We start from the raw sequence: 17,395 nt of genomic DNA, 5'->3' as shown, positions 1-17,395 counted from the left end.
AGAAGGGATAGGCTACCCACTCCAGTATTCCTGGGCTTCCCTTGTGGCTCAGCTGGTAAGGAATCCGCCTGCAATGTAGGAGACCTGGGTTTGATCCCTGGGTTGGGAAGATCCCCTGGAGAAGGGAAAGGCTACCCACTCCAGTATTCTGACCTGGAGAATTCCATGGACTGTAAAGTCCATGCGGTTGCAAAGAGTCAGACACGACTGAGCGACTTTGACTCACTTCACTCACTGACTTGGTCGGATGAGAACTTAATAAGAGGCTGGGCCCTTCTGAAGTCAGAAATTTGAAGCATGAGAAAGACATGGTCCTGCTGGCCTCGAAGGAGTAAACTGTCATTGTTGTGAGAGGGCTTGTAAGCAAAAGGCCTCAAGGAACTATAGCCAGCTGACGGATAGCAAGAAACGGACTCCGTGTCCTACAACCACTAGGAACTGGATGCTGCCCACAACCTGAATGAACTGGAAGAGAACTCTTAACTGCAGAGGAGACCCCAGCCCAGTGGATACTTCAACTGCAGCTTGTGAGACACTGAGCAGAGGACCCAGTGGAGCCAGACCTGTACTTATGACCTACACGGCTGTGAGATCATCAGTGGGTGCCATTGTAAACTGCTACACTGGTGGTCACTGCTCCCATAGCAATGGAAAACTAATACAAGTGTGTGCTCTTTGGGGCCTGCCTTCTTTCATTAAACATTATGGGCAGAGCAGGGGGAGGCAGGGATCCGTGTCCATCTGCATTGCAGTGGTTCCCACTTTTCCGCCCCTGCGTTTTATGCTCTTGTATGAATATGCCACTCTTGATTGGTGCGTTCTGATGCTGGGCACTGAGGTCGTTTCCAGTTGTGAAGAACGCTGCTTTCAGCATCCCTATACATATTGTTGGAGAAGGCGATGGCACCCCACTCCAGTACTCTTGCCTGGAAAATCTCATGGATGGAGGAGCCTGGTAGGCTGCAGTCCATGGGGTCGCAAAGAGTCGGACACGACTGAGTGACTTCACTTTCACTTTTCACTCTCATGCATTGGAGAAGAAAATGGCAACCCACTCCAGTGTTCTTGCCTGGAGAATCCCAGGGACGGGGGAGCTTGGTGGGCTGCCGTCTATGGGGTCGCACAGAGTTGGACACGACTGAAGTGACTTAGCAGTAGCATACATATTGTTTCTGTTGGGTATTGTCAAAGATAAAGCCAGATACTAGTTAGAATGGTAAGGACAGAGTTTAATTAGTAATTTGGTGTCACAGTGGGGAAGAGAATTCAGTATCAACCGAACTCAGCTTTGATTTTGCCAGAGGTGGCTAGGTGTGTGACAGGGAGAATGAGGGAGTAGCAAGAGGGATAAGTGGGGTCTCAGGAGAGACAGGGAAGTGAGAAATCCCATAGGGTTCCTTAGTGTAAATGCTTTTTACTCAGCTGGGTCTGTTAGCTGGCAGAGATTGAAGTTAGGATTCTATCCTCCCCCAGAAACTGGAAGACAGGCTCTATCCTTCCTGATAATTGCATTTGAAAGGGCTGGCTTTCTGGTCCTCCTCAGTGGTAGGAGATACATATACCTCTCAAAGGGACAGGTGAAAGATGGATAATTGTAAGCCCATTTTTTAGTAAAGGCTCTAAGAAAAGATGGTCAGGAGTCTATAAACAGATGTTGGCTAAAATGAACAATAAATTCATCAGTCTTGAGTTTTCTCAAGCAAGGACTTTAAGAGGGACTGAGCTGTTAGAAACCGTCAGTGTTTAAGACTTTGCCATGCAGGAAGAATCGGGTATGCTAAACTATTAGTGTTGAGAGGATAGTTACTAAGGGCCAGGGTTGAGGTCTAGTTGAGAAGAGGGCTCAAGGGAGCTTGGCTAGAGTGTGGTCGAAGAAAGAGAATCATCATCAATATGTACGAGTACCTGGGAGTGAGTTGCGAGGTCCTGGGATTAGGCGTGATTGCTTTGCTTCAGCAGATACTGTCAAATGGTTTTCTAAAGTGAATGTACCAATATATACACCCTCCAGCAGGAAATGAGAACTCCCCTTCACCCATATCTTTGCCAATACGCTGTGTGGTCTCAGTTTTGTTTTGTTCATGTCACTATTTTTATGGGTGTGGGGTGGTATCTCATTATGATTTTAATTGGCCTTCACTTGATAATGATGTTGTGCTACTTTTCACATGCTTATGTATTGACAGATATTTTCTTGTATGAGGTACCTATTCAAGGCTTTTGTCCATACTTTCACTGTGTAGTCAGTCCCTTCCTGATTAGTTTGTAATCTGTGTAGACTCTGGATATAAACCCTTTGTCAGATATATATATATATATTAATATTTTTTATACATTATATAAAATATCTCCTCCCACTTTTTGACTCACTTTTTCATTCTCTAAAGATGTTTTTGATAAACAAAGACATGTATTTTAATGAAGTCAAATTTAACAGTATTTTCCCTTATTGCTGATTTTTGCTTCCTATTTATGAAATCTTTCCCTATTCTGAGGTCACAAAGATACTGTTGTATGTTACCTTCTGGAACTGCACTGTCTAGTATGGTACTCACTCTTTCACACTAGAGAATAGCTAGTGTGAGTGAGGAATTGAATTTTATTGAATATTAATGGATTTAAATTTTGCAACTGAAGCAATATAAAATATCTTTCTATTTGACTCAACTTTTTTCTTTTGATAGGATTACATTTCACTTTAACTATTAAAAATGCATTATCTAAATCAAGATATGCTATAATTATAAAATATGCACCAGATCCTGAAGTCTTAGTATGAATGAAATAATCTAAAAGATCTCAATATTTTTATATTGATTATACATTGAAATGATAACATTTTTGAAATTTGAGCTAAACATAGGATTAAGATTAATATCATCTGTTTATTTGTGCATTTTTTATTGTGGCTACTAGAAAATTTCAAATGGCATACATGGCTCACATTGGATTTCTATTGTCCAGCTTTGCTAGAGAAGCTTTATTATTTTATCTTTTATAAATAAATCTGTGACCAACATAGCATAGATGTTGGTATATTCTGAGAAGTAGGGTGAGCGTTTATTTTGTCCCATGTTGCTATCCAGTTGATTCAGCAGCATTTATTAAAAAGGCCCTCCTTTGCCCTCACTTCGTTGTAGTGACACTTGTCATAAATGAAGCAGGTTCAGTTTTGAAACTTCTCTTCTCTTCCACTGGTTTGTCCATCCTCGCACCTGAATCGCACTGTTTTCATTATGTGGTTTTATAATAAATCTTCATAGTCTGAAGTAAATTTTCCACTTTGTTGTTCTTCAAGATTGTTTGATATTCTTGGCCTTTTGCATTTCCATATGACTTACAGAAGCAATTCATCAATTTCCACAAAAATATTTTCTGGGCATATGACTGGTATTGCATTGGCTGCAGAGATAAATTTAGAGAGAATTAACATCTTTGCAATATTAAGCCTTCCAATTCATGGACATAATACATTCCTGAAGACTTCTGCAGTTTCTGTCAGTGTTTTGTAGTTGTGGTAATCTGGCACAATTTTCATTACATATATGCCCAGTATTCAATATTTGTGTGTGCAGTTATAAATGATACAGTTTTAAACTGATTAAGCTAGAGACATTTGATAACTTTAGAATATTGTCTTCAGATCTAAGAACACACTATAACCCGCTATTTAGTCAGAGTTCTTAAAAATTCTGGATATAAGTCCTTCATCAGATATATGTTTGCAGATATTTTCTCCAAGCTGGTCAATTGTTTTTTTCAATTTCATCATCATCCAAAAAAATAGAAGCTTTTAATTTGATGAAGACAAATTAATTAATTTTTTTATAATTTGAGTTAGAGTTAAGAAATCTTTATAAACCCAGAGTCACTAAGGCTCTCTCCTGTGTTTCCTCTCAGAAATTTTACAGTCTTTAGCTTTGGAGCTTAAGTCTATAATCCAATTCTAATTAATTTTGTATAGTATAAATAAAAGTCAAAGTTTTTGACCATGGTTATCCAACTGTTACAGTCCCACTTATTAAAAAGACTGTTCTTTGCTCATTGTGTTACTGTAGCATCTTCACAGATAATCAGTTGACTATATGTGTATGGGTTTACCACTGCACTTTCTACTCTATTTCATTAATCTGTATGTTTATCCCTACATTCTCCTGACTGCTATAGCTTCAGAGCAAGTCTTGCAAACACATAGTGAGAGTCTTCCAATTTTGTTCTTAAATATTATTTTTGCTATTCTCGGTTTTCTGTGTTTCCAAACAGTTTAGCTTGTCAATTTCTACCAAATAAGCCTACTGGGATTTTGATTGAGGCTGTTTTTAATCTCTAAATAATTTGGGAACAGTTGGTACCTACTGAGGCTTTCAGTCCATGGAGATGGAATATCTCTCAACACAGGTTTTCTTAGGTTTCAGTGTGTACTTCCGGCACACATTTTGCTAAATGTATTCCTTAAGACAACTGAACAATAATGTTCCTTGGGAGTTTCATACTTTGTTGTTGCTGCTATTATATGTGGAACGGCCTTCTTAATTTTTATTTTCAGTTGTTGTTCGGTCACTAAGTCATGTCTGACTCTGTGACCCCATGGATTACAGCCCACCAGCCTCCTCTGTTCACCACTGTCTCCTGGAGTTTGCTCAAATTCATGTCCATTGAGCTGGTGATGCTATCTAATTGTCTCATCCTGTGGCACCCACTTCTCCTTTTGCCTTCAATCTTTCCTGCATCAGGGTCTTTTCAAATGGATTGGCTCTTTGCATCAGGTCGCCAAAGTTTTGGAGTTTCAGTTGCTAATATATAGAAACACACTCGACTTTTTATGTTGTGCTTGCTGAACTCTCTTATTATTCTAGTAGATTTTTTTGTGAGATTTTCTACATACATAATGATGTTGTCTGAAAATAAAGACAATTTGACATCTTCCTTTCTAGTTTGTATACCTTTTATTTAATTTTATTGTTCTGCCTGGGATCTCCTAAATAGAAGTGGAATGCTAAATAGTGCATTGTCTTTTTAACCCAGTATCAGAAGGCTTGTATTTCACTACTAAATATATATTTGCTATAGATTATATTTATTGATTTATAACATTATGTGTCTTATGTGTACAGCATTATATTTTGACCCCTATATACACTACAGCATACTCACCACCAAAGTTTTAGTTTCCATCCATTACCATAAAGTTGACCTTCTTTACTCATTTTCCCTCCCCCTACCCTCTTCCCTCTGGTAATCATTCTTCTGTTCTCTGTATTTACATGTTTTTAATGTGCTTTCATTTGATTTGTTCAATTAATTTATTTTTGCATTCCCCACACCAGTTGCATTATGTATTCCCCACACCATTCCCCATATCATATGCAATCGTCTTTCTCCGTCTTGCTTGTTTCACTAGCATAAAATCATCAAGGTCCATGCATGCTGTCACAAATGGCAAGATGTCATCCTTTTTTATGGATTCTACCATGTGGGCTTCCCTGGTGGTTCAGCAGTAAAGAATCTGCCTTCAATGCAGGAGAAAGGGGTTTGATCCCTGGGTCAGGAAGATCCCCTGGAGGAGGGCAGGGCAACCCACTCCAGTATTCTTGCCTGGAGAATCCCATGGACAGAGGAGCCTGGTAGGCTAGTCCATAGCGTGGCAAAGAGTCAGACACAACTGAAGCAACTTTGCAGGCAGGCTGGATTCTATCATATACCACATCTCTCTTTTCATTCGTTGATGGACACTTAGGTTGTTCTCATAACTTGGCTATTGAAAATAATGCTATGATGAACATGGTGTGGTGTATATATCTTTGGAAATTAGTATCTTGTGCTCTTTGGATAAATATCCAGAACTGGAATAGCTGGATCGTATCTGTTTGTAATTTTTTTTAATTAATTTTATTTTTAAACTTTACATAATTGTATTAGTTTTGCCAAATATCAAAATGAATCCGCCACAGGTATACATGTGTTCCCCATCCTGAACCCTCCTCCCTCCTTCCTCCCCATAACATCCCTCTGGGTCGTCCCAGTGCACTAGCCCCAAGCATCCAGTATGGTGCATCGAACCTGGACTGGCATCTCGTTTCATACATGATATTTTACATGTTTCAGTGCCATTCTCCCAAATCTTCTGACCCTCCCCCTCTCCCACAGAGTCCATAAGACTGTTCTATACATCAGTGTCTCTTTTGCTGTCTCGTACACAGGGTTATTGTTACCATCTTTCTAAATTCCATATATATGTGTTAGTATACTGTATTGATGTTTTTCCTTCTGGCTTACTTCACTCTGTATAATAGGCTCCAGTTTCATCCACCTCATTAGAATTGATTCAAATGTATTCTTTTTAATGGCTGAGTAATACTCCATTGTGTATATGTACCATAGCTTTCTTATCCATTCATCTGCTGATGGACATCTAGGTTGCTGCCATGTTCTGGCTATTATAAACAGTGCTGCGATGAACATTGGGGTTGTTTGTAATTTTTTGAAGAACCTCCATAATGTTTTCTGTTGTGGCTGCACCTATTTATATTCCCACCAACAGTATATGGGTGTTCCTTCTGATAGATATAGAAATAATCAGATTTTCTATCTCTTCTTATGTTAGTTTTGTAAGCTGTGTTTTCCATTAAGTTTGTCTATTTTATCTAAATTTTCAAATTTATTGTCACAAAATGGTTTTTGGTTAGTAGCTCCCTTTAATACTCTGTAGAACTTTTTATCTTAAGTATTGGTAAGTGTGTTTTTTGTCTCATTTTTCTTAATTATTCTTGATGGAGGTTATCAACTTCATTCATCTTTTTAAGAAAAAGATTTTTGCTTTGTTACTATTTCTGCTTTGTTTTTATTGTCTCTCATAATCTGTTCTTATCCTGAGTATGCTCTTCCTTTTAGTTTCCTTAGGTTCGTTTAGTGGCTCTTTTTCTAGTTTCTTAAAGTATTAATAGATCTTAGAGCATCAATTCTCAACTTTTCTCTTTTACGTAACGTGTACATTTAAAGCTACATTCTAGTCATTTTGTTGTACTGTATTTTTATCAGCCAGTTCAAATTTATTTTACTTCTTTTTTGATCTATAAGTTGTTACAAATTATTGCTTAAGTTCTAAATGTCTACTTTGTATTTTTAAATTTATTTATTTTTAATTGGAAGATAATTGCTTTACTGTGTTATGTTGGTTTCTGCCATACATCAACATGGATCAGCCATAGGCATACAAATATCCCCTCCCTCCTGAACCTCCCTCCCACCTCCCACCCCACCCCACTTTCTATTTATACTTCTTATTCTTGGTTTCTAGCTTAACCTCTCTGTCATCGGAAGATATACTATGTATGACTTGAGTCCTTTGGAATTGGTTGATACTTGCTTTATGGTTTGGCATATTACCAATTTAGTAAATGTTGCATGTGCTCTCAAGAAATATTCTCTAGTTATTGTGGGGTTGTTCTCTGTCAGGCGGTTACATCACATATGTTGGTGTTTGCTCACATCTTCTGTGCCCTTTCTGTCACTTGTACTTCTGACCAACTAGATATGAGCAGAGGTTCTTCCCATTCCTTCCCTTGGGTTCAATAGTTTGCTAATGTGGTGTAGAACTCAACACACATTTACTTACACTTATTAGTTTATTATAAAGGATATGATAAAGGTTACAAATGAACAGCCTGAGAATAAATACATACGGTGAAGTCTGGAAGGATCCCAAGCACAGGAGCTTCTGCTCCCATGCAGCTGGGGTACGACACCCTCCCAGCACATGGATGTGTTCACCAATGTGGAAGCTCTCCAAAACCTGTACGTTAGGGATTTTTATGGTGGCTTCATCACATATTGGCTCATCTTCCAGCCCCTCTCCCCTCTTGAGAGGATGGGTATTAGGGATAAAATTTCCAAGCTTCTAATCATGGCTTAGTCTTTCTATTGACCAGCTCCTATTCCCAAGCCCACCAACAATCACCTCATTAGAACAAAAGATACTCCTATCACCTAGGAAATTCTAAGGGTTTTAGGAGCCCTGTGTCAGGAATTGAGGTCAAAGATCAAATATTAGCAGAAACTGGGACAGAGACCAATACAGAAGGTCCTTGATTTATAATGGTTCAATTTACAATTTTATTTTATTTTTTTTACTTTATTGTGGTGCAAAAGCAATAGGCATTCAGTAGAAGCCACTCTTCGATTTTGAATTTTGATCTTTTCCCAGGCTAGAGATACAAGATGACATATTCTATAGAGAGCCACAGCTCCCAATCAGCCAGGAGATCACAAGGGTAAATAACTGATACTCTTACACTCATCTGCACTCAATCATTTGGTTTCCCATTTCAGCATAGTATTCAATAAACTATATGAGATTTTCTACACATTGTTATAAAACAGGCTTTGTATTAGATGATTTTTTCCCCAACTATAGGCAATGTAAGTGTTCAGAGCACGTTATGGGTAGGCTAAGCTAAGCTATGACATGTAGTAAGTGAGATATGGAATGAATTTTCAACCTAACAGTATTTTCAACTTAGGATGGGATTGTCGGGATATAACCCCATTATAAGTTGAGGATTATCAATAGTTGTATTTCTTATTATTTTACACTAACTTACATTGAACAGTCAATTGTATTTTAAAGAAATTAAAAACCACAAAGAAAAGTTATTTTTTATTTACCATTCTGAAGTTCTTCATTCCATCTGGTATATTCCTTCTGCTACAGAGTTTTCTAAAATTTTTTTATATCCATGTCTGCTAACAACAAATTATTCTTTTTTTTTTCCTTAAGAAAAGATCACCTTTATTCTTGCTTTAAGTTGAACGTGTTGTTTCACTGGACATAGAATCAAAAATTGACAGATGATTTTGTTCTTTAAGCATTTTAATGATGCACTATTGTCTTTTGGCTTATTTCAGTTCTGACAAGATGTCCATGGATATTTTTATGTTTGTTTCCCTGTAGGAAATGTATTATTTTTCTCAGTCTGCTTTTAAGATTTTGTCTATATCTCTGGTCTTTGGCAATTTTATTATCATGAAGCTTGCTATGATTTTCTTTGTGTTTACCCTGCTTGTGGTTTTTTTGAGCTTATTGAAGCTATGGATTTACAATTTTCTTTAAATTTGCATGATTTTCAGCAATATTCTCTCAACTACATTTTCTGTTCCTGCCATTCTCCCTCTATCTCCTGGTTCTCCAATCACATGTATTTTAGACCATTTGATTTTGCATCAAACATCACTGAGATCTGTTCATTTTTTTCAGTGTCTTTTTCTCTGTGCTTCAATTTGGATAGTTTTTTATTTTATTGCTATTTTTTAATTTCACTGAATATTTTCTTCTTTAGTACTTAGTCTGCTGGCAGTATTTAGTCTGCTGTTAAACTGATCTGGTGAACATTTCATTTCAGCATCTTCATAGGGTCCATTTGATTCTTATAAAAATATTTTTCATTTCTGTCCTCATTCTGTTCATGCTTTCTTTTTAAATTCTTGAGTACATTAAAATAACTCTTTTTAAAATCTTTGTCTAGTTTCATGGGCTTCACTGGTGGCTCAGATGGTAAAGAATCTGCCTGCAATGTGGGAGACCTGGGTTCAATCCCTGGGTTGGGGAGATCCCCTGGAGAAGGGAAAGGCTACCCAATCCAGTATTCCTGCCTGGAGAATTCTAAGGACAGAGGAGCCTGGCAGACTCCTTCAGATTTCAGAGTCAGACACAACTGAGTGACTTTCACTAACTCACTCACCAGTTTCATTTTTGAGTCTTATTTTATTGATTGACTTTTTTCTTGATTATCAGACTCATTTTCCTGCTTTTTTTGTGTATCTAGTAACTGTTTCTAATTTTCTTGAAAAGATCTCTAGTCTTCCCCATTCTATTATTTGCACTGATCACTTAGGAAGGCTTTCTTATCTCTCCTTGCTATTCTTTGGAACTCTGCATTCAAATGGGTATATCTTTCCACATCTCCTTTGCCTTTCCATATCTCTTCTTACCTGTAAGTCCTCCTCAGACAACCATTTTGCCTTCTTGCATTTCTTTTTGTTGGGAATGGTCTTGATCCCTGCCTCCTGTACAATGGCATGAACCTCCATCAATAGTTCTTCAGGCACTCTGTCTATCAGATCTAACCCCTTTTATTTATCTCTTACTTCTACTGTATAATTGTAAGGGATTTGATTTAGGTCATACCTGAATGGTCTAGTGGTTTTTCCTACTTTCTTCAATTTAAGTCTGAATTTGGCAATAAAGAGTTCATGATCTGAGCCGCAGTCAGCTCCTGGTCTTGTTTTTGTTGACTGTATAGAGCTTCTCCATCTTTGGCTGCCAAGAATATAATCAACTTGATTTCAGTATTGACCATCTGGTGATGTCCATGTGTAGTCTTCTCTTGTGTTGTTGGAAGAGGGTGTTTGCTGTGACCAGTATGTTCTCTTGGCAAAACTCTGTTAGCCTTTGCCCTGCTTCATTCTGTACTCCAAGGCCAATTTGCCTGTTACTCCAGGTATTTCTTGACTTACAACTTTTGCATTCCAGTCCACCATAATGAAAAGGACATCTTTTTTGGGTGTTAGTTCTAGAAGGTCTTGTAGGTCTTCATAGAACCATTCAACTGCAGCTTCTTCAGTATTACTGGTCAGGGCATAGACTTGGATTATTGTGATATTGAATGGTTTGCCTTGGAAACAGACAGAGATCATTCTGTCATTTTTGAGATTGAATCCAAGTACTGCATTTCAGACTCTTGTTGACTACTACTCCATTTCTTCTAAGTGATTCTTGCCCACAGTAATAGACATAATGACCATCTGAGTTAAATTCACCCATTCCAGTCCATTTTAGTTCACTGATTCCTAAAATGTCGATGTTCACTCTTGCCATCTCCTGTTTGACCACTTCCAATTTGCCTTGATTCATGGACCTAACATTCCAGGTTCCTATGCAATATTGCTCTTTACAGCATCAGACTTTATTTCCATCACCAGTCACATCAACAACTGGAAAGAAATAGAGGAAAACAATAGAATGAAAAAGACTAGAGATCTCTCCAAGAAAATTAGAGATACCAAGGGAACATTTCATGCAAGATGGGCTCAATAAAGGACAGAAATGGTATAGACTTAACAGAAGCAGAAGATGTGAAGAAGAGGTGGCAAGAATGCACAGAAGAACTACACAAAAAAGATCTTCATGACCCAGATAATCACAATGGTGAGATCACTCACCTAGAGCCAGACATCCTGGAATGTGAAGTCAAGTGGGCCTTAGAAAGCATCACTACGAACAAAGCTAGTGGAGGTGATGGAATTCCAGTTGAGCTATTTCAAATCCTAAAAGATGATGCTGTGCAAGTGCTGTGCTGAATATGCCAGCAAATTCGGAAAACTCAGCAGTGGCCACAGCACTGGAAAAGGTCAGTTTTCATTCCAATCCCAAAGAAAGGCAATGCCAAAGAATGTTCAAACTACTGCACAATTGCACTCATTTCACATGCTAGCAAAGTAATGCTCAAACTTCTCCAAGCCAAGCTTCAACAATACGTGAACCATGAACTTCCAGATTTTCAAGCTGGATTTAGAAAAGGCAGAGGAACCAGATCAAATTGCCAAGATCTGTTGAATCATCAAAAAAGCAAGAGAGTTCCAGAAAAACATCTATTTCTGCTTTATTGACTATGCCAAAGCCTTGACTATGTGTGGATCACAACAAACTGTGGAAAATTCTTCAAGAGATGGGAATACCAGACCACCTGACCTGTCTCCTGAGAAATCTCTATGCGGGTCAGAAAACAACAGTTAGAACTGGACATAGAACAAAAGACTGGTTCCAAATTGGGAAAGGAGTATGTTGAGGCTGTATATTGTCACCCAGCTTATTTAACTTATATGCAGAGTACCTCATGAGAGACACTGGGCTGGATGAAGCACAAGCTGGAATCAAGACTGCTGGGAGAAATATCAATAACCTCAGATATGCAGATGACACCACCCTTATGGCAGAAAGTGAAGAAGAACTAAAGAGCTTCTTGATGAAAGTGAAAGAGGAGTGTGAAAAAGTTGGCTTAAAATTCAACATTCAGAAAACGAAGATCATGCCATCTGGTCCCATCACTTCATGCAAATAGATGGAGAAGCAATGGAAACAGTGAGAGACTTTATTTTGCGGGGCTCTAAAATCACTGCAGATGGTGACTGCAGCCATGAAATTAAAAGATGCTTGCTCCTTGGAAGAAAAGTTATGACCAACCTAGATAGCATATTGAAAAGCAGAGGCATTACCTTGCCAACCAAGGTCTGTCTAGTCAAGGCTATAGTTTTTCCAGTGGTCATGTATGATGTGAGAGTTGGACTGTGAAGAAAGCTGAGCACTGAAGAACTGATGCTTTTGAATTGTGGTGTTGGAGAAGACTCTTGAGAGTCCCTTGGACTGTAAGGAGATCCAACCAGTCCATCCTAAAGGAAATCAGTCCTGGGTGTTCATTGGAAGGACTGATGCTGAAGCTGAAATTCCAATACTTTGGCCACCAATGCAAAGAACTGACTCATTGGAAAAGACCCTGATGCTGGGAAAGATTGAAGGCAGGAGGAGAAGGGGATGACTGAGGATGAGACGGTTGGGTGGCATCACCGACTTAATGGACATGAGTTTGGGTAAACTCCGGGAGGTGATGATGGACTAAGGGCCTGGCGTGCTGCAGCCATGGGGTTGCAAAGAGTCGGACACGACTGAGCAACTGAACTGAACTGATCTGAGTAGCTGTTTACTGGCCGCTAGATTTGTGGGGCTGCAAAGAGTCAGATATGACTGAGCAACTAAACAACAAAAGAATTTTGTAAATATTACATTTTCAAGTGTCTCTATTTTGTTCCTTCATTTAAAGAATGTTATATAGGCATTAAAGAATGTTTGGCAGGCAGTAAAGTAACTTGCAGACCAATTTGTTTCTTTCAAGGCTGGTTTTTAAACTTATTCAGTTATGTCTGTAATTACCTTTATTCTAGAACTAATTTATCCCTATTACTCAAGTGTGAGTCTTCTATGGTCTCCCCTCTAATGCCCTCAATATTTTCTCTACCTTAGTTGGGTAAAACTTGTAGCTTTCCCAGTCTTGTGGAAGCTGTAGAGATTATTTACGCTATAACTTTGCAACAGTTATCGGCCCAACCTTTTGCAGTTTCTCTCTGTGAACCTATGATAGACTGAAGTTGATGTCTATGCCTTTTTCTGAAGTCCTTTTTCTGCAAAGCTCCTTCCTCTCAAGTACTCTTCCCCACCTATTCCAATTGCCTCAGTCCAGTCAAACACTGACCTCTGTCTTCTCCAAGAATCTGCTGTGCTCTTTTTAGGTTCTTCCTACCTGCCCTGTGTTCTGGAAAGTGTCTGTAGCAGAAAACTACTGGTTGTGGGGCTTCCCTCGTTTGCTGTGTTCCTGCCTTTATCACAGGTCTGTACTGCCTCGTGTCCAATGTCTGGAAGCAAAGCAGCTGCTTCGTATGTTTCGTCCTGACTTCTGGTGCTTTGTGGTGGGAGATCAATTCCAGAATCAGTCGCTCCATTGCAACCAGAGTAGAACAATGCTGCCAAGCTTTATAAGCTTGCAAGTGAAAACTAAACTAGAACGAATGGGTCTATGATGGAATAGAGTACAGGGGAAGAGATTCAGGTGTAACTATTTAACTTTATATAACTTTGCCAGAAGTATAAGAAATGCTTCATAATTAGAAACATTTTCTTCTCAATTTCAAAATAAAATTCAATAGAAATATTTATTTTTGAGATTTAGAAAAAGCTTTAAATTTAGATACTATACTTCCTCCACAAAATAAAGATTAATCAGGCAGTTTTACAGGTGGCACATGTGGTAAAGAACCCACCTGCCGATGCAGGAGACATAAGAGGCATGGGTTTGATCCCTGAGTTGCGAGAGTCTCCTGGAGGAGGGCATGGCTACTCATTCCAGTATTCTTGCCTGGAGAATCCCATGGATAGAGGGTCCAAAGCTATAGTCCATAGCGTCGCAGAGTCAGACACGACTGAAGCAACTTATCACGACACTAATATTGCAGTAGTGTTCATTGGGATCAATGATGATGATGTAGCAATAGCTGCTGCTTCATTATATGGGTGAGGCAGCTGATGGTAATGAAAACATCTACTTAAGCACCTGCAATGAACCAGGCGGGATTCCCAAGTGGCTCAGTGGTTAAGAATCATCTGCCAATGCAGGAGATGCGGGTTTGATCCCTGGGTCAGGAAAATCACCTGGAGGAGGAAATGGCAACCCACTCCAGTATCCTTGCCTGGACAATCCCCTGGACAGAGAAGCATGGAGGGCTGTAGTCCATGGGGTCACAAAGAGTTGGACACGACTGAGCATGCACGCATGTATCCAGTGGACAGGTACTGTGTTAGACTCTTTACATTGATCTTTCTTCTTCCACAGCAGTTCCGCAAGTTAGAAATCACAATCCCCAGAAACTCAAGGGGTGAAGTTAGTTCCTCAAGCTTACAGAAGGGAATAGTCAGTGCTTAAAATACTCAGCAGTAATTTAGTGGCTCGAGCTGGGACACAATCTCAGATCCCTACCAACAGTGCCTCCACCATTATTATGCTGCTCCTGATTCTATCTTCACCTGAGCTTTCCCATCTGGCAAATTAAAGTGAAAAACAGTTAACTCCCTCCCCAGAGAGGCTGTGTTATTATATAGATGTTTTGCATTATTTTGCTTTGAATAACAGCATATGTAAATGTGTTCCTGGAGGTTAAAATTACCCTTATTTTTTAAAACTTGGCCTCTCCCACTGGGGTGAATAGTTGAAAATTATGGGGAAGAAAAGGCAGGCTGGAGAGAATGTTAGTCAGCTTGAAATTGCCTCTCCTCCCTCCATACCCAGCACACATTTCTCTTTAGACAGAACCTGCCATGGCAGAGTAAAGATGAGTAAGTTTTCTATCACCGAGTCCTAGCTGGTTCTGATATCCAGTGTTTAGGGTGGGTTAATCCAGATATTAATCATTGACTCTGCTTCAGGTTGATGTGTCTGGGCAGATGTTGTTGCTGAGCAGAATACAAGTCTCCTATGGAACCTGGAAGACTTTATCACACGTGGGCCCCAGAGAAGTCACAAAGAGATTTGAGCAAACATGGGCACTTCCTGCCTCTAAACATCTACCTCTTGTTGAGGAGTTGGCATGTCCCCTCGACTTCAGCTCTCCCATGGGCCTGGAACTGTTGAGTCCTCCGTATCTTAAACTGCCTTTTCTGGCATTTGAATCATCACTTCAATGATGTGATAATATCTGCAAGTTGGGAAAATAAAAGTGGCATTTGTTTAGCCATAATTAATGAAATATTTATGTTGCATGAGACTATGTGATAAAACCTTAGGCTTAGAGTCCTTTTGCTTCTGATTACATTTGGGATTTTTTTTTCTATGACCAGACATTCTGACGCCAGCCCTTTTACACTGAGCAGATGTCATGTAGTAAAAATGGGTGCCAGATGCTGTGAGCCGCAGAAGGGCGATTTGTTTAAGAGCTGGCTCTGACTTTTTTGCATTCAATTACTCTGCAGAACGAACCTTACACAAGCATTTAGGTAACTCAGCTAACTTCAGACACGCATTTTAATAATAGATTTCATCTCTGAATGCATTCTAAGCAACACACTATATAAATGGTGTTTAAGGAATTAATTGATTTCTGCATAATACCTTTTTTTTTTTTTTAAACATGAAAAGAGAGCTGCAAAGCTCTTGGCAGGGACCCAGAAATGTAATTAACGTGGAGGGCCAAATTTTCAGTTGCCCTTAGGTGCTGCCGCTTCATGCTCACGGCAGGTGCAGGGAAGGGAGGGTGGGGAGGAAGAGAACGGGGGTGGCAGGGAGGAGGGAGAGGCGGCTCTGGGTCATGAAGCGGGAGAAGAAGCTAGGAGTTCAAGTGAGTTCTGTTCCCATTTCAGGTCCCACTCACGTCCCCATCAGAGCGCAGGGGACAGGGACTGTCTCTTCCACCTCTTCCTCCACCACCTCCTCTGCAGATGAGGAATTCCATCCCCAGCCTTCCTCGCGGTCAAAGGTAACAATACTTGGCAAACCAACGGGGGCCTTGGCTTGTGGGGGCCGTTTTACCATCCTGATTTCAGACCCAATGTGGGCTCCAGCTGCAGCAGTTTCATTAGGAAGATCATGTTTCATTGCATCTGACAGCAACCACTCTTTTTTACCTGGAACACCCTAAGGATTATCTTTATATATATATAAAAGATATATATATATCTTTATATATATATATATAAAACTTTTAGAAGCTTTCCTTTCTCAGAAATGTCAAAATGGGAAGGCGGAAAAAAACAGACGTATTGACTTGAAACCATTTGGTGACTGCAGCTCTTAAAGTGGGTTTAATATGTGATCCAACAAGCAAACCATCGAAAAAAATTACAGCAAGCAGATGCATATTTCCCTGGGGGAAGCACAGCTTCATTTAAGAAGCACTAGAGGCAGATTGCATGGAAAATGTTATGTTTATTCTAATCAGAAATGCGAAATGAACCATGCAGTTGCATCTAGACTCCGAGGATCCCCACTGACTAGCTGAGTGCCGGCAGGGGGACAGCCGTTCTTCTCTTTGCTTAATGAACATTAGTTTATGGAGCACCCTTTAAACAACTCCCGTACCAATGGATTTAAAAACACAAACGTTGTTGTATGTCTTTAAATGCGTCTGTATGTCACATATGTGGAGACATGCATCCCATGACCAAATCCCACCATTGTTTCCTTTGTCTGCTGGGGCTGGAAGGGCTGAATGGCTGGACCGCGTGTGCTTCCTGGGTGGACAGAGAAGCGGTTCACTGCTGCGGCAGTGTTTACTTTCTGGAGCAGTGAGGATCTGAGGAGAAAGAGAGAGAACCAAATTTATTTACTTAAACTCAACTTTTCCATATCTGGCACTAGGAGCTTTGGCGTCATCTCAAGTCACTCAGGGGTTCCAGCTCCCCAAGGCCCAGCTTGGAGCAAGTCAGGAGGGAACTGGGATGTGTGTGTGTGTGAGAGAGAGAGAGAAAGAGAAGAGAGGGAGGGAGGGGGAGAGAGAGGGGGGCGGAGAGAATGAGAATAAGACAATACTGAGAGATTTCTAATTTCTGACTGTGGGTGTGTCTGATTAGTTTGGCACTCAACACAAATGAATCCTGTGTGTTGATTTCTAGGGTTTCCCTATAGGCCCTCTCACCCCCTTGAGTGACCCTGAGTTAATTCTGTATTCAAATGAGGCAGAGACCCCAGCATCAACCATCTTGACACTCATGGGGACCAAAAGAATGGAGTGGCCCAAAGCTCTCAAAACAGCAAGACCGTGATAAACTAGGGCAAGCCTTCCAAAAAGCTTTGTGTCTTCC

General features: G+C 39.8%; 1 protein-coding gene across 5 annotated transcripts in view; it reads left to right on the top strand.

Annotated features, from left to right (window-relative positions):
• Positions 1–17,395, top strand: part of MICAL2 (microtubule associated monooxygenase, calponin and LIM domain containing 2) — a 241,555-nt gene that overhangs the window by 188,336 nt on the left and 35,824 nt on the right. For all 5 annotated transcript variants that reach the window (XM_010812544.4, XM_010812542.4, XM_010812543.4 and 2 more), the window contains one exon: positions 15,956–16,071. In XM_010812544.4, coding sequence (XP_010810846.2) covers positions 15,956–16,071 — 116 coding nt within the window. The remainder of the gene's footprint in view (positions 1–15,955; positions 16,072–17,395) is intronic.

Source organism: Bos taurus, chromosome 15 (assembly GCF_002263795.3).
Source record: "Bos taurus isolate L1 Dominette 01449 registration number 42190680 breed Hereford chromosome 15, ARS-UCD2.0, whole genome shotgun sequence".
NCBI classification, from domain to species: Eukaryota; Metazoa; Chordata; class Mammalia; order Artiodactyla; family Bovidae; genus Bos; species Bos taurus.
Note: the sequence above shows the minus strand (reverse complement) of the source record. Positions and strands in the feature narration are given on the sequence as shown.